Here is an 18,348-nt window from a genome sequence, read left to right as displayed (position 1 = left end):
CTCTCAGGGATGAAATGAGGGCTCAGCAGTACCTGTAAGCCAACCCAGCATTTTCTCAATCTAAAATGGATCTGACTTTCTGTATAAGACATGACTACATTAATTGCAAAATAGTTCCTCCCCACTCATTTTTTCCCTTCGATAAGTCACCAACACAAGAATTGGCAGCATAAAACCCAAAACACACTCCTGATATAACCCAAGTGACTGAAGTTGTCTGTGAATGTTGGTCCCAAATTTCCTTCTGTGTGCCATGCAAATGTCTATGATTTCCACATGAACTATGAGAATGACGATTGTGTACAGGAAATGACAATCCTTTCTGTTGCCCCAGGTGAATAAGTTCATCACCGTGAAGATTTCTGGGCGCTTTGCTGTCACCTTGGTCTACAAATGGCAGCCCCAAAGCTTGACACTGTCTCTGGCACCTGTAAGACATAAATCTTTTCCTCCATGCTTACCTGAGGCGGTAAGTGCAGATGTTTCTGTAATTACCTTCATGCTGTCACCTCCGTGCAGACTAGAACAGGAGCAGCAGATTTGTCTAATTTTAGATTTTTAATTCTATTGGCTAGAATTTTGTTGAGAATTTTTGCATCTATATTCATAAGAGATATTGGTCTGTAATTTTCTTTTTTTGTGGTGTCTTTGCCTGGTTTTCGTATCAGGGTTATGCTGACTTCATAGAATGAATTTGGAAGTATCCCTCCCTTTTCAATGTTCCAAAATAGTTTGAGTAGTACTAATGTAAGCTCTTCTCTGAATGTTTGGTAGAATTTGCCAGTAGAGGCATCTGGGCAAGAACTTTTTTTGTTGGGAGCATTTTTATAATTACCTTTTCAGTCATTTCTCTTGTTATGGGTCTGTTCAGATTTTCAACTTCAACTTGTGTTAGTTTGGGTCGGCAGTGTGTTTCTAGAAATGTGTCCATTTCCTCTAAGTTTTCAAATTTGTTGTGGAGTATAGTTTTTCATAGTATTCTGTTATGATCCTTTTTATTTCAGTTGGGTCTGTTATAATGTCCCCCATTTCATTTCTTGTTTGGGTTATTTGCATCCTCTCCTGTTTTTCTTTTGTCCTTTTGGCCAATGGTTTGTCGATTTTGTTGATCCTTTCGAAGAACCAACCTTCGGTTTTGTTGATCCTTTCTATTGCTTTTGTATTTTCTATTTCAACCATTTCTGCTCTGATCTTCATTATTTCCTTTCTTCTGGTGGCTGTGGGCTTCTTTTGCTGTTCTCTTTCTATTTGTTTGAGTTGTGTAGCTAATGCTTTTATTTTGTGTATATAAACAAGTGAAATTAAATCAATTTAAAGTTACTTTTTTTAGGCATATATAGCACTCCAAAGAAACTTGGAGATGTTACAGCATTGTTAAAAACTATGGTTCAGAATAACTTCTCAAAATAATCATTTCATATTTGCACTAAATCTCTTTTGAGAAATTCTAGGCTAAAACCTTTTGTTTGTCAAGAGGTGGTGGGACACTAAAACATTAGTTTCTTTACTTTCATGTACTTAAGTAGTGACAGTTTGACTAATTTTTTTAGATAATATTTCATTATGTTTTGCTGAAGCTTTACACAGCAGGTTAGGTTTCCATTTAACAATTACTAGAAAGAAAACAAAAATCCTAACAACTGGACCAATATGCAATGATGGCCCCTAACAACAATAATGAAAACTAAAAAAAATGAGTCATTTGACTCAGGTCAGTACTGACTTACAATGGAGTTGTCGGAACAGAATGCCGTTGTAAGTTGGGGACTACCTGTACTGTATATACCCAATTTATTGTGAAAAGATTACATATACTATTCGCTATATGCTATATTCGAAAGTCTAACATCCTCATGGTGTGCTTCTTCTCTTGAAACTTTCTTTGGCTAAATAGAAACTCAACAAAAAAAATATGTTAAATTTTCTGTTTAGGCTCTTGTAACACTTTGCTTACATCTAGCAAATGTATGTACTGTATTTTTTTTTTTTGCAAATAACACACCCATGTAAATAACGCACCCACACATATAACGTGGGGAAATGGTTAAATTAAGTAAAACCGTTCTGGCATAACACTATGCGTTATTTGTGTAAAGATATGGTGGATGTATCATAATTGTACTGTATCATTATTATTTACCCGTCTGATTCTTCCACTGAATGTGAGCTCCTTGAGAATATGAAGCATGGCTTTTAGATGCCTTTTTAGTCCTAGCACCTGGCACAGAGCCTGGTGCTTAATAAGTACTTGTTGGCTGACTTAATGAATGAGTAAATGAATGAATTTATGTTTGACAACATGTAGTAAGTAATCTCTATATATTTATGTGTGTGTATGTGTAGATATATATATACACACACACGTATATGTATATTTCCTATTTTGAAGCCTTCAAGTTTAATGCACCCAGCGGATACACTTCATTCAGCAATGGACATGAGCCCTATGAGTGATGTTGCAACAGTTACCAAATTAAGAAGCTTGCAGAAGAAGGTCAAATGCCTCCTGTTTCAGTGGCTGGATCACTACAGATTTGCATTTGGTCAGTTATGGGATCCACTGCTTTGCTCCACATAATCCCTTCCAATCCTTCAGACTTCCAGAGGACCAACATTAAACACCTTTTCCTTCCAAGGTTCCCAAGGTGCTGAGCTTGTAAACTATAAAGCCTTGTACATCTGAATTCATATCGTGGATCCAAGTGATTAGCTAGAGCAGGAAAATAGAAGGAGTTGACCTTAGTTTTATTTCCTTTCTCTTCTCTTTTCAGAGAAGAGAGTCTATTTGGCCACTTCTGTGTTTTCATAAGGGGAGATAATTTCCTGTTCATTTTTTAGATCAGAAAGTACCCTCACCCCTCAACTACCACTTAATCTCCTCCACCAACATCTCAGTCCTTGTCAATGTCTTCTATTCACTTCCTATGTTAAGAGAGGGCCTTTGTCCTCATGTTAGAATGTACTGTTGTAATGGTAACTCATAGGTGGTGTTTGATTACAGAGCCTGTCACAGTTTCAGTTCTTGGCTGGTAATATATTATGCTAAATCCAAAAGGCAAGCTTCTCCATTTGAACAAATAATTTGCTACTGGGTTGCAATAAGTCAGAATCAACTCGATGGCAACAGGTTTATGGTATATAGCAGATCTTCCCAAAGGATGTGCCATGAATGTTTTACACAAGCACTGGAAAATGGAACCCTTCAACCCTCCAAGCAACCCAACTTGGCTGAGATGATCAGAGCCCCTGGATAGTTGTCTTCACCTGCAAACAGCCTAGTAAATTTACCACAATGTGCCGTACAAATACATCACATTTTATTTTTTATGTCACATTTTCTATGATAAGAAGCTATGTGTATGTTGTTGTTGTTGTTAGGTGCCATTGAGTCAATTTTGACTAATAGCAACCCCCATGTGACAGAGTAGAACTGCCCCATAGGGTTTTCTTGGCTGTGGTCTTTACAGGAACAGATCTCTTTGTCTTTCTCCCACAGGTCCTCTGGGTGGGTTCAAACCACCAACCTTTCAGTTAGCAACCAAGTGCCTATTACACCACCAGGACAGCTTGTTATATGTGTAGAGCTTTACAGTTTACACTTTTCTGAGAGATGTTAAAAAAAAAAAAAAAAAGGAAGCATTGGCTTATAGTGTGGTGATTAAAAGCATAGTCTTCAGAACCAAATATACCTGTTCAAATTCTGGTCTCACTTTCTAGCTGAGTGAATTTGAGCAAGTTTTTAGAAGTCTGGACCTCAGTTTCCTTATCTGTGATATTGTGAAAATAAGAGTATACATCTTCTACACTTAATTCAGTGAGTTAATGCATTTAAATTGCTTGGTACAAATTAAACAACATGATAATAAACAACCAATGAGTTGAAATCACAAGGGAAATTACAAAATACTTAGAGAGGAATGAAAATAGAAGCACAACATACCAAAACTTATAGGATGCAATGAAGGCAATGTTCAGAGGGAAATTTATACCTGTGAGTGCCTACATTAAAAAAAAAAAAAAAAAAAAAAAACTCAATAACCTAAATTTACACCTTGAGAAAATAAAAATGAAGAGCAAACTAAGTCCAAAGTTAGCAGAAGGAAGAAAATAATGAAGTTTAGAGAGAAGGTAAATGAAATAGAGAATAGAAAAACAATACAGAGAGTTAAAGAAACCAAAAGTTCTTTCTTTGAAAAAAAATCAATAAAAAGTAATAAATCTTTAGCAAGACTGACAAAAAGAGAGAGAAGACACAAATAACTAAAATAAGAAATGAATGTGAGGACATTACTACAGATCTTACAGAAATAAAAAGGAGTATAAGAGAATACTCTGAGCAATTGTATGCCAACAGATTAGATAATTTAGATGGAATGGATAAATTCCTAGAAGCACACAAATTACCTAAATTGACTACAGCATTAGGCATGTTACCTGGCATAGGGTAAGCACAGACAATCAGACTCTCATGGATTAAATTGTTGATAGCCTAGAAATTTTGCTTGTTTTTTATATAGATGCCATTTCTCTTCTAGTGTCACTTTAACACAAATGCCATGTGTAGGTGGTCTTAAAGAACGAAAGTTTATTTTCCCACAGTTCAGGAGGCTAGAATTCCCAATTCAGGGCACCAGATTTAGGGGAAGGTTCTGTCTCTGTTGGCTTTGGGGAAAGATCCTTGTCTCTTTCAGTTTCTGTAGCTCTCACATTCCTCAGTTCCTTGGCAGTCTTCACGTGGCATCTGTCTTCCCACCGTTTATGCTTCCTTCTGTGTCTAATCTGCTCTTTTTATACCTCAGAATTAGGTTTAGGACACACCGTATACTGATATGGCCTCATTAGCATGATAAAGAAAATCCTACTCCCAAGTGGGATCATATCCACAGGTATAAGGGTTAGGATTCCAACACATATTTTTGGGGGACACAATCTAGTCCATCCCAAAAACTCAGTGCCGTCGAGTCGATTCTGACTCATAGTGACCCTATAGGACAGAGTAGAACTTCCCCCTAGAGTTTCCAAGGAGCGCCTGGTGGATTTGAACTGCTGACCCTTTGATTGGCAGCCATAGTACCATATATTCTCTAAACAGACCAAGTGCATTTAAAATTAAAGAACCAATACAAAGGAACTTCTGTAAATGGGTTGAAGAGCGTCCACACTATTGCTACCAACTTAACCCACACAGCTCAGCCTACATATGCCTTGGTCCACTGAGGGTTTTCAGCGAGATTTATTCTTTTTATATTTCAGAAGTAGGATCACCGCACATTAGCCGAATACTTGAGTTGCCACAAAAAGTGGTCAGGAAACAAAGAGTCTCATCAGTAAATGTTCTTCTGGAACAAAAAACAAAGGAAATCAACACAGACAAGGAGTACCTTCGATTTCGAAATACCTTCCTAGAACTGAAGGGTACCTTTAAGCCTTCGCCTGTTCATTGCACCCAGAAGACCCCAACTAGCAATCGGTCCTACAGGTAACCAGCCTCATTTGCCTTAATAACTCAGTCCAGCTTGTGTTTGAAAGAGCCGTAGATGGTTTCATTCAGTCTTTCTACAAATGTTGAGCAAGGCCTGAGAGAAGTGTGCCTTGTTTTCTTCATTAGCATAAAAACCTAGTTCTCTATGCATTTGTAGCTCTAACTGCCAAAAGGAATGCTTCCTACCTCAGGTGGAGAAGGCCCTGGTGTCATCTCCATGCCCAAGTGGTATGATGGAGAGGAGGGGTCGCTGGAGGAGCAGCTTGGCTTCTACCTTGGGATGTACACTGGACAGGTAGTATTCCAAAATTAGGAGAGAGCCATGCCCTCTCCTAGCACACGTAATGCAAACCAGCTGGGTCCACATCTGTTGAGAACCCCAAGCGCTGAGAATCCTTAGAGCTCTCAAACCTAATGTTGCTTCAGTAACATTTGGCGAAGGCAATAAATTTAAAGAAAAGTTATAAACACAATGAGGAAAATACTTCCTTTACTTGAAACATTGTCATTAGACTTCATTAATGCCATTAAACAAAGCAACGCTGTCAGACACCTGGAGATGGAATTAATTCATTGAACCAATTGTCATCTGCCACCTATAGTTGTTTGGGCTAGTCGCAAAGGCTTGGTCCCTGTCCTCCAAGGAGAGATAAGGCATACAATTAAATAAGTGGAAAATAAGAAGAAAGGAGCTGTAAGAACAGTATAGATAGACTGCTAAAGGAGTTCTGAGAAGGGAGAGATTATTTTTAGAAAAGAAGGAATTTTTTAGGGGGCATCGAGTGATGACAGTGAATTTGGTTGTGCAGGTAGGGAGGGATGGATACTCCGGTGGAGAGATAAGTAATAATAACAGTGATACAGTAATAATGTCAGGGATGGTTACATTTTTTGTGGTAAAAATGTATATTTAAAAAATTTGCCATTTCAGCATTGTTTACATGTACAATTCAGTGACATGAATTACATTCATTTTGTACGACTATTACCACTATCCATTTCCAAATTTTTTATCACCCTTAACATAAATTCAGTACCCCTTAAGCAATGACTCCCTCTCCCCCGCTCCCTCCCATCCCTGGTAACCACTAATAAACTCTGATCTCTGCACATTTGCCTATCCTAGATATTTCATGTAAGTGAGATCATACAATATTTGTCCTTTTGTGACTTGACTTATTTCACTCAGCATAATGTTTTCAAGGTTCATTCATGTCATGGATGTATCAGGATTTCATTTTTCTTTATGGCTGAATAATATTCTCTTGTATATATATACCACATTTGTTTATTCATTCATCTGTTGGTGGACACTTGGGTTGTTTCTGCCTTTTGACTGTTGTGAATAGTGCTGCAGTGAAAGGGATGGTTAACATTTACTGAGAGCTTATAACACATGAGACCCTGCACTAAACACCGTACTTGCAGGATTTCATTTAATATTCACAACATGCCTAAGGGGTAACTGGAACCCTCATGCCCCTCTCTCCTTTTAGAGCTAAGGAAACTGAGGATGAGAAAGGTTAATAAGTTGCCTGAAGACACACCTAATGAGCAGCAGGCTGGGACTTGAGCAGGCATGTAGGAGGGGGTGTGAGGGCAACTCAGAGGAATGCTGAATGGATTGGTTTTGCTGGAGCTTAGGGTGTGAATGGGTGTGCTAGACAGCAAATTGGAAGTATTGGGGCCAGATCCTGTTCCAGGTCAAAACAGTGTTGAAGTAATGAAATTAAACAAATCTTGAAAATCTGCAATGATGAAAAAAGCAGGCACTGGGTGAGGTAGTTCTAGAATGTTTATTCAGACCTTCAAATTTACTGTAAGAAGTCAAACACCAATCAGTTCACATTTAAATATAAAGCTATTTTTATTGTTCAGTTACACAAGTAGCACTGACATTTGAAGAGAATTAATATTAATGCAATAAGGCCCTCATTTATTTCTGTAAAAAAATTGTACTGCTTCACCAAATACAGTATTCATCTAAACCATGAACTAAAAATAAGCACCATGCATGAGAGGACCTCAAGTTGCAATATTGAAGGATTCTGTGGGGAAAATATTAAATGACGCAGAAAGCATCAAAAGAAGATGGAAGGAATACACGGAGTCACTATACCAGAAAGAATTGGTTGACATTCAACGATTTAAGGAGGTACCATATGATCAGGAACCGATGGTACTGAAGGAAGGGGTCCAAGCTGCACTGAAGGTGTGGGGAAAAACAAGGCTCCAAGAATTGATGGAATACCAATTGAAATGTTTCAACAAATAGATGCAGCACTGGACATGCTCACTTGTTTATGCCAAGAAATTTGGAAGACAGCTACCTGGCCAACAACTGGAAGAGATCTATATTTATGCCTATTCCAAAGAAAGGTGATCCAATCAAATGCAGAAATTATCAAGCACTATCATTAATATCACACACAAGTAAAATTTCCTGAAGACCATTCAAAAGTGGCTTCAGCAGTACATCAACAGGGAACTGCCAGAAATTCAAGCCAGACTCAGAAGAGGACTTGGAATAAGGGATAAAATTGCTGATGTCAGATGGATTCTGGCTGAAAGCAGAGAATACCAAAAAGATTTTTAGCTGTGTTTTCTTGACTATGCAAAGGCATTCGACTGTGGGATCATAACAAATTATGAATAACATTGCAAAGAATGGGAATTCAAGAACACTTAATAGTGCTCATGAGGAACCTGTACATAGATCAAGAGGCAGTTATTCAAACTGGACAAGGCAATACTGCATGGTTTAAAGTCAGGAAAGGTGTTTGTCAGTGTTGTATCCTTTCACCATACTTATTCTACCTGTATGCTGAGCAAATAATCTGAGAAGCTGGACTATATGAAGAAGAACGTGGCATCAGAATTGGAGGAAGACTCATTAACAACCTCTGCTATGCAGATGACACATTGCTTGCTGAAAGTGAAGAGAACTTGAAGCACATACTGATGAAGATCAAAGACCACAGCCTTCAATATGGATTACACCTCAACATAAAGAAAACAAAAATCCTTACAACTGGACCAATAAGCAACATCATGGTAAACGGAGAAAAGATTGAAATCGTCAAGGATTTCATTTCACTTGGATCCACAATCAACAGCAATGAAAGCAGCAGTCAAGACAGCAAACAATAGATTGCATTGGGCAAATCTGCTGGAAAATACCTCTTGAAAGTGTCCAAAAGCAAATATGTCATCTTGAAGAATAAGGTGGGCCTGACTCAAGCCATGGTGTTTTCAATAGCCTCACATGCGTGCAAAAGCTGGACAATGTATAAAGAAGACCGAAGAAGAATTGATGCCTTTGAATTATGGTTGGCAAAGAATGTTGAATATATCATGGACTTCCAGAAGAACAAAAAAATCTGTCTTAGAAGTACAGCCAGAATACTCCTTAGAAGCAAGGATGGCAAGACTACATCTCACATACTTTGGACATGTCATCAGGAGGGATCAGTCCCTGGAGAGGGACATCATGCTTGGTAAAGTTTAGGATCAGCGGAATAGAGGAAGACCCTCAACAAGATGAATTGGCACAGTGGCTGCAACAACCATTGTGAGGATGGTGCAGGACTGGGCGTGTTTCGTTCCGTTGTACATGGGGTCACTATGAGTTGGAACTGACTCAGTGGCACCTCACAACAACAACATGACAGGACCCATCTTATGTGCTAACACTCCTCTGATTGGTTTCTTTGTTCTAGTTCAGTTTCCAGCCAAATCCTGTGCTTGACCTTTGATGGAGGACAGGCTAACACCTTCAGCAATCATATGCGGCTCTAAGTTAATGTTTTGTTTGTTTTTTATCTGTAGAGTCGGGATGATAATATCTACTTCACAGGTTGTCATAAGAATTAAATGAGATAAAGCATGTCAAGTTTTTACCACTGTGCCTACCACCCTGTAACTCCACAGTGCAGGGTGATTAATGTTATATTAAGCCTGTTAATGGGAGACATATGCTGTTTTGTCGTGTGCTTAAGACATTCAGATTGGCACTCTATATCTGTGGGTATGTTGGGAGACTTGATATTTCCCCTGATTTTTTAGGCTTTGTTTCTAATTTCCAAAGAGTACACTTTTTTTTAAAATACTTTTTATTTGTATTTTTGGTGGAAGTGTACATGGCCAAACGGGTTCCCATTCAACAATTTCTATACGTAATGTTCAGTGACTTTGGCTACATTCTTCCCATTGTATCAGCATTCTCATTATTTCAGTTTTAGTTGTTCCATTCCCATTAACCTAGACTCACATCTGCCCCCACCCCACAAACTTCTCATCTATGCTTTAGAGTATTTGTTGACCATTTGATCTCATAGGGATGATTTTTTAAAAGAGCACAATACTCAAGGGTGATATTCATTACTTTATGAGCCAACCTGCTATTTAGCTAAAAGGTGACTTCAGGAGATCGTTTCAGCTCAGGTCTTAAAGAATATTTCAGGGTAATAGTCTCAGGGATTCCTCCTGTCTCAGTGAGTCCAGTAAGTCTGGATTTTGGGGGAATTTGAATTTCTATTCCACATTTTTATCTGTCCTCTTAGGATCTATCTATTGTGGTCCTGATCAGAGCGTATGATAGTGGAAGCCAGGCGTCATCTAGTTCTTCTGATCTAGTTCTTCTGCTCTCGGGGTACAGGAGGCCATGGTTCATGTAGACCATTAGTCCTATCAGCAAGTTTCTCTGAATTTTGGAGTATATACATTTTTTAAAACTTTTTTTTTTATTGTGCATTAAGTGAAAGTTTACAAGCCAAGTCAGCCTCTCATACAAAAACTTATATACACCTTGCTATGTACTCCTAGCTGCTCTCCCCCTAATGAGACAGCACACTCCACCTCTCCACCCTGTATTCTCCGTGTCCATTCAACCAGCTCCTGTCCCCCTCTGTCTTGTCATCTCACCTCCAGACAGGAGCTGCCCAGAAGTATATACATTTTTAATCATAATGTTTGTAGTGGACACTGGTGGACATCTTATTTGAATACCATGGGTCCTTCTCATCTTCATCCTTCCTAATAGAATCCTGAGTTTATTCAGGATCTGCCCTTTCTTTCCATAGCCTAGGCACCTGAGAGGCAGCTGACTCAATTCCAAGTTCTAGGGGTAAGCCCTGGTTGATTTAGGACAATTGGATATTTTCATTAATCTGGCCATGCCCATTGGTGTGTGGATGGGCATGTGACTCTAAACAGTGAATCCCAGGCTTTTACCTTGGAATGCTGGGGACAAAAACTCTCTCTCTTCCTGAAAAGTTGTCCTGAGTAGGAATGAAATTTGGAACTGTGGGACCACCTGTTAGGTGACACACAGAGAATGATGGGGGATGGATATGGAGCCTCTCAGAGATACCGCCCCTGAAGCTTGCCCTGCCTCTAGACTTCCAACTGGGGGAGCCAGTAAGTGTTCTTATTAAGGCAGTTTTAGTTGCATTTTTTGTTACCTCCAGCCAAAGGAAGGCATCCTAACTGATACTAACATGTGATTAAATAGACTTCATATGTTACTATCTTTATTAGCCTTTTAGCGGGGAGTTGGAATAAACCTGAGTGTTCAGTCTACCATATTTTAACTAAAAATCTTTCAATTCCCTTTTTTCAAAGCTATTTATTCCATTCTTCTTTACCCTGAGGATTCTAAACATACCTGCTTTTAAGTACTTTTTAGATCTATTATTTTTTTCCTCCATATTGAATTTATCACTATTGATTTTCTGGATTATCTTTCTTAGAATGAGTTTTCTTCATGTGGTTTGGGATTTTGGATTCTAGGCTTATCCCTAGTGGAAGGTTTTCATCTCTCTTTCTGTGAAGTGTTTGTGTATGTGTGATCGTGTGTGTGTCTGCTTATCCCTCCCTGTCTCATGGTTTTTCATTACTATCGCTCAGTCCCCCAAGGTTTCATACTCAGCGCCAGGTCTAATAATGGTGGCTTGGGTGTCTTGCCCTATAAATATCAGGGATATTGCAGATCTAGTCCCCAGGCCAGCAAGCATGTAGGCTCAGTCCTGATTGGGAGGCTGTGTTTGTGTTCTGCCACCTGTCTGGGCACGAAGTGCCCTATGAGCCATGGTGCCAAGCAGGAGTAGACAGCAGCTGCTCCAGCCTTGTGCAGAGAATGGTGGAAGCCCTACCCTGTTCCTTGGTTTCAAGGAGTGAGCCAGGTAACATCTACCAACCTCACCTTACTCTGCCTTGATAAGGCATTTTATTTTATTCTATTTTCCCACAAGAGCCAAATTCTTGTTTACTTTCACTGCTTCTAGACCTGGAGCCAAGCAAACTTGCAGTCTTAGCCTCAGTAGCATATTGGGTTTCTATCCACAGAGGTGTTTATCTTGGTTTGGAGTGCAGCTATGTTCTTTAAATCATTTCTTTTTCCATTTTTATCTGTCATTGCAGTGTGCTTAAGGCAAGAGGTTAGAGGTTGCTCAAGGCTAGAACTTAAATGCCTTCTTGAGCAGGAATCTATATAGAATATTGTAGCCTGAAACCTGACTTGTAAGGATTGCATAGCACGCTAGGTGACACATCAGAATTACTCGGGGATCCTCAGGATGCCTCTCCAGAGGCCCTGGCTGGGGCACTCTGCATTCACTTGAGATACGGCCTCTGGGAAGGGAACAGTGAGGATGGAGGAGTAAGTGATCGCAGGAAAAGAAGGGGGTTCCCTGAGGTTGGAACTCCTAGACGGCTAATATATTCAGGGTGGAAATAAGAGCCTTAATTTCAAGCATATCTGATTTCTTTGGTGATGACTACCGCCTACCCCACATTCTGCTCTCAGCACTCTCTACTGCTGCCCAGCCACTGGCAAAGGTGGTTTTTTAACCCTCTTGCAACTCTTTATGGCTCATACTTGCAACTCTGTATGGCTCATATTGTATGTACCAAACCCCACATGCTAAAAGTTCTTTTTTTGATCATTGTGCTCTTTCAGGGTTAAGATAGCTAACTCTGTAAATATCATTAATTCATTTGAAGAAGAAAAACAAAACATGGGGGCTTACCCTACCAGGTTTTAAGACACTTTATAAAGCAGTAGTAACTAAGATATTGTGATATTGGCACAAGTAGAGTTAAATAGACCAATGAAACAGTATAGAGAGCCCCAGACAGACCCATGCACACATAGAAGCTTGCTATACAACAGAGGTGGCATTACAAGCCAGTGAGGACAGGATAGATTATTCAGTCAATGGTATTAAGACAACTGGCTCTTTCTCTCCCATCATAAACTACAGTTAGACTAAAGACCTAAATGTGAAAAGCCAAATAGTAAAACACTTAGAAGAAAATATAAGGAAAATATTTTTATCACCTTGAGTTAGAAAATAAATTCTTAAAAACACACAAAAAGACTGACATAAGAAAGAGGATTAAGTACATTAAAGTAAATATCTTTCATACAAAAAATGACACCATACACAAAATGAAAAGACAAGTCATAGACAGGGGAAAATGTTAATAAAACATATTAGTTGCAGATGGACCCTTTGATGAATAATTTGGAAATACCTAGTAAAGATGTAAATATATATTCCAGAGAAACTCTGTATACTAGGAAAGGAATAAAAATGTCATTGCAGCAGTTTTCAATAGCAAAAAATTGGAAACTACCTAAATGTCCATCAATAGAAGAACGTATAAATTGTTTGCTGGGGACAATGGCATTCATTTTGTCCATTCAGCATCAGAAACACCAGTGTTTGGGGACTCCCTTACCTGCTGAGACAAAATCCGTTTCCACTACAGAAGCCAGAATTGCCAGATTGCTACTTTCCCAGTCTCCTCTGCAGCTAGGGCCCAGGCTACTCAGAGGCAGGCGCCCAGTGGTGGTGGTGGGGCGGGAGCAGTAGCTCCACCTGGCTTCCACAAGCTGCAGTGGCTGTGGTTCTCACAGCTGCGTCCTGGGTCACCAGGCTCAGCAGTGTAGGCTATGGAGTTTGCCCAACACCAGTGACTATGATGTCGCTGTTAAACAAGTTACAGCAGGATTTGGGGAGTTTTCTCTGGCAGTGGAGCCTGCAAGCCTGGTTCTTTCATCTTTCAAAAACTTTCTGAGTTCTTTAGTAAATTCCTTTTTTTTGCGGGGGGGTGGGACGGCTTAAATTACCCAGAGTTCATCTTTGTTGCTTGCAACTAAGAACCCTAACCCTGATGGATTATGGATTATGATATAGTCATATATTTGAGAATGGTATACACCAAAACCAGGGTAAAAAGTTGAGTAAAATCATGGAGGAATCCTTAGAGGCTTTCAGTCATATCTGAAATTTATAATGAAAAAATATGTATCTAAATAAGTGTGGTAAAATATTGATTTGATAAAGCTGGGTGATGTGTACAAAAGTGTTTGTTATTTATATTTTTATCAGTATGTGAACTATTTCACAACATACACAGGCAGTCCCTGGGTTACTAATGTCCAATTTATGTACAGCCTGCAGTTACAAACCACCCCCCCATAAAGCCTATTAAAAATTCGAAGTACATGCAATTGTTCATAGTAACAAATGGGCAGTGCTTTACAACACGCATCAAAACATTATGATTATTATTATTATGCATTATTATGCGAAGATGTTTTGGTGTATCTGGAAGTGTTTCTTTGATGTTTTTTATCCATAAAAAGGTACACTATGTACTATATATTAAGACAAACATTTGACCAACTGACATTAGATGCAAACGGTATCTAACTGTTCTGACTTATTTACAAATTCGGCTTAAAGACAGATTTAGGAATGAAACTTGTTCATAATCTGAGGACTGCCTGTATAAACTTTTATTGTGATGAATACAGAACTGGTCAGATTCTGAACATTTTAGAGAAACAATATTCTACTGAAATTAGTCGCCTCTCTTTCCATGAAATAATATCCATTTCTAAGTCAGCCTCTATCAAAATTCACTGATAGACATTGGTTAACCCGTACCAAAACCATAGCCATAGAGTCAGTTCCAACTCATAGCAACCCTACAGGACAGCGTAGAACTGCCTCATAGGATTTCCAAGACTGTAAACTTTACAGCAGTAGATTGCCACATCTTTTCTCCTTCATAGTAGCTGGTTGGTTCGAACCACTGACCTTTTGGTTAGCAGCTGAGCACTTAACCACTGCACCAGGACTCCTTTTAAACAGTTGTTACTGTATGTCAAAAAAAGGGGAAAAAAAGACATTTTAAATAGGTCTAGTGGGGCATTAAGGCAAGTGCTGAAATAGTGTGTTATATTTATATGCATATATTTCTTATAACAAGTAAATATATAATCATTTCAGAACTGTGTTTCTACTGAGGCGAGGCTTCAGGACATCTCAGATAAGACTGATTTCAACAAACAAACCAAAAAACACAAACCTATTGTCAAGTCGATTCCTACACATAGTGACCCTATAGGACAGAGTAGGACTGCTCCTTAGGGTTTCCAAGGCTATAGATCTTTACAGGAGCAGACTGCCATATCTTTCTCCCACAGAGCGGCTTCAAACTGCCAACCTTTTGGTTAGCAGCCAAGCACTTAACCATTGCACTACCAGGGCTTCTTTCAACAAACATCCCCAGTGCCCTCCAGTCGATTCTGAAAACATAGCTGGGTGTTCATCACATTTACTAAATTTCTCAGGTTCACAATAAAGAAACTGAACCTGAGTAAAGAAGCCAACAGTCATTATTCTAATAATAATAAAACATACTCTTCTAGCTACCCGGGAATGTCTGTTTTAAATAACCTATAAAAATATTTTATTTTTTAATAAATTTTAGCATCTCATGAAAATTCTTTAAGCATAATCAAAATTCATGAGTTTTGGTTCTGTAAGCCCTATAACCTTTGTGAAAGTTTTGTGGAAGCATGAATTTATCCCTACATTACAGATGGAAATACTGAGGCACAAAGAATTCAGAAGATTTACAGTCACATTGTAAATAAGTGACCAGATAACTGGCCTGAGCTTAGCGTTCTGATTTCCATTCTGGTTAGTGGGTTACATGGTGTATCCAGTCTATTAATAGGCATATAAACCAACACACAACCATGCCTTGTCTTCAGTAGGTAATGAAATAGCGGTACTATAATGGAAAACAACACATATGTTGAAATTCTAGCTCTCATTTGCTACCTAGATGTTTTTGGTCAAATTACTGAATTTCCTGAGCCTCAGTTTCCCCATCTGTAAGAGGGCATAAAAATAAATATGTTACAGACCAACCTTGTGTGCATTCTTTTTGCATATATTAAACTGCAATTGACATAGTATCATTTTTGTCAATTATTTGCAGTCATTTGGATCAACTGGTCCTCAGAGTACTAGATTCAGTGTTTTACCCAAACCAGTTGCTGCTTATTTCTGACTCGTGGCAACCCCATGCATGTCAGAGTAGAACTGTGCTCCATAGGGTTGTCAGTGGCTGATTTTCCCAAAGTAGACCACCAGGCAGGCCTCTTTTCCAAGGTGCCTCTGGGTGGACTTGAACCTCCAGATTTTTGGTTAGCAGCTGAGTGTGTTAACCATTTGTACCACCCAGGGACTCCTTTACGAAAACAGCCACTTGTAATTCAGGTATGTTCTTTTCTTCTTTTCAGTTCTTAACGTGATTTCTAACCATTTCATTCCTAGGCTTCCTCTTTTCTTTGAAAGTAGTGATGTGTGGTTTGCCTCCCAGCTGGATTGTCCTGTGGTTCTAAGGAAGACATTGTGTGGGAAGGAAGGGTTCACGTGCCGATGTAGCGCTCTCAGCATCCCTGAAGTCACAGACCTGGAGTATGATTACCTTATAAACAAGCGGCTCTCCTCCATGGATCAAATCATCATAGTCTGCGTGTTCTCACCCAGTGAAAAGGACAAGGCTATAAAAGAAATGGCCCACATTCATAGGGAGCTGAATAGATCTAGGAACATGCCTTGCATTCAGGTCAGTGTCATATGTATGGAGACAAATTATGGGATAACATTTATTTGCATGTTTCATCTTACTGTATTTCCTCTGCCACACAGAAAATCATAGAAGGAATTTGTTTTCCATGTTTTTACAAATATATGACATTCAATAATAAAGGGCAAATGTCTAAGGATATTTTACACCTGTGTAATCATCACCCACTTTAGCTACTCGACATTCAAGAGCAAATTTCAGAGTCTCTTCTGACATCCATTTTGGTCTTTTCTTTCTTTCCTGTCTTTTTTTTTTTTTTTTTAATTGTACTTTAGATGAAGGTTTACAGAGCAATTAGTTTCTCATCAAGCAATTAATACATATATTGTTTTGTGACATTGGTTGCCAACTCCACGACATGTCAACATTCTCCCCTTCTCGACCTTGGGTTCCCCATTACCAGCTTTCCTGTCCCCTCCTGCCTTCTCGTCCCTGCCTCTGGGCTGGTGTGCCCATTTAGTCTTATTTTGTTTTATGGGCCTGTCTAATCTTTGGCTGAAGGGTGAACCTTGAGTGACTTCAGTACTGAGTTAAAAGGGTGTCCAGGGGCCATTCTTCCCTGCCTTTTTAATGACCTCTCGCTTTCTTCGTATATGATGTCCTTCCACAACTCATCTGGTCTTTGCTCCTTAGTATTTAATGAATCAAATCTATTCTTGAGATGGTTTGTAGATTCAGGTGGAACACACTCAAGGTGATACTTTGGCTGTTATGGACTTGTTCTAATTTTCTTCAGCTTCAACTTGAACTTACATATGAGCAATTGATGGTCTCTTCTGCAGCCAACCCTTGGCCTTGTTCTGATTAACGATATTGAGCTTTTCCATCATTTCTTTCCACAGATGTAGTCAATTTGATTCCTGTGTATTCCATCCAGTGAGGTCCACGTGTATAGTCACCAGTTATGCTGTTAAAAAAAAAAGGTATTTGCAATGAAGAAGTCACTGGTCTTGCAAAATTCTATCATGTCTCCAGCATCATTTCTATCACCAAGGTGGTATTTTCCAACTACTAATCCTTCTTCTTTGTTTCCAACTTTCGAGTTTCTATTACCAGTAATTACCAGTGCATCCTAACTGCATGTTTGATCAATTTCAGACTGCGGAAGTTGGTAAAAATCTTCAATTTCCTCATATTTGACCTTAGTGTTTGGTGTGTAAATTTGAATAAAGTCATATTAAGTGGTCTTTCTTGTAGGCGTACAGATATTATCCTATCACTGACAGCGTTGACATTTCAGGATAGATCTCGAAATGTTCTTTTTGACAGTGAATGCAACACCATTCCGCTTTAGTTTGTCATTCCCTGTGTAGTAGACCATATGATTGTCCTGTTCAAAATGACCAATACCAGTCCATTTCAGCTCACTAATGCCTAGGCTGTTGGCTGCAAGATATCTCTTTAAAGTGTTAAATAGCAAAGATGTCATCTTGAAGACTAAGGTGCACCTGACCCAAGCCCTGGTGTTTTCAGTGGCTCATATGCATAAGAAAGCTGGACAGTGAATAAAGGAGACCAAAGAAGAATTGAGGCCTTTAAGTTGTGATGTTGGCTAAGAATATTGAATATACCATGGACTGCCAAAAGAACGAACAAATCTGTCTTAGAAGAAGTACAACCAGAACGCTCCTTAGAAACAAGGATGGCGAGACTTCGTCTCACATACTTTGGACATGTTATCAGGAGGGATCAGTCCCTGAAGAAGGGCATCATGCTTGGTAAAGTAGAGGGTCAGTGAAAAAGAGGAAGAGCCTCCATAAGATGGATTGACACCGTGGCTGCAACCATGGGCTCAAGCACAGCAATGATTGTGAGGATGATTCAGGACCAGGCAGTGTTTTGTTCTGTTGTACACAGGTTCTCTATGAGTCAGAACCGACTTGATGGCACCTAACAACAACAATGCCTAG

General features: G+C 39.1%; 1 protein-coding gene across 1 annotated transcript in view; it reads left to right on the top strand.

Annotated features, from left to right (window-relative positions):
* Positions 1-18,348, top strand: part of LOC126075891 (uncharacterized protein C3orf20 homolog) — a 54,326-nt gene that overhangs the window by 13,846 nt on the left and 22,132 nt on the right. Inside the window, exons 3-6 of the mRNA XM_049884110.1 lie at positions 335-469; positions 2,390-2,543; positions 5,254-5,479; positions 16,123-16,417. Coding sequence (XP_049740067.1) covers positions 335-469; positions 2,390-2,543; positions 5,254-5,479; positions 16,123-16,417 — 810 coding nt within the window. The remainder of the gene's footprint in view (positions 1-334; positions 470-2,389; positions 2,544-5,253; positions 5,480-16,122; positions 16,418-18,348) is intronic.

Source organism: Elephas maximus, chromosome 4 (genome assembly GCF_024166365.1).
Source record: "Elephas maximus indicus isolate mEleMax1 chromosome 4, mEleMax1 primary haplotype, whole genome shotgun sequence".
NCBI lineage: Eukaryota > Metazoa > Chordata > Mammalia > Proboscidea > Elephantidae > Elephas > Elephas maximus.
The sequence above is the reverse complement of the archived record's forward strand: the minus strand, read 5'-3'. Positions and strand labels throughout refer to the sequence as shown.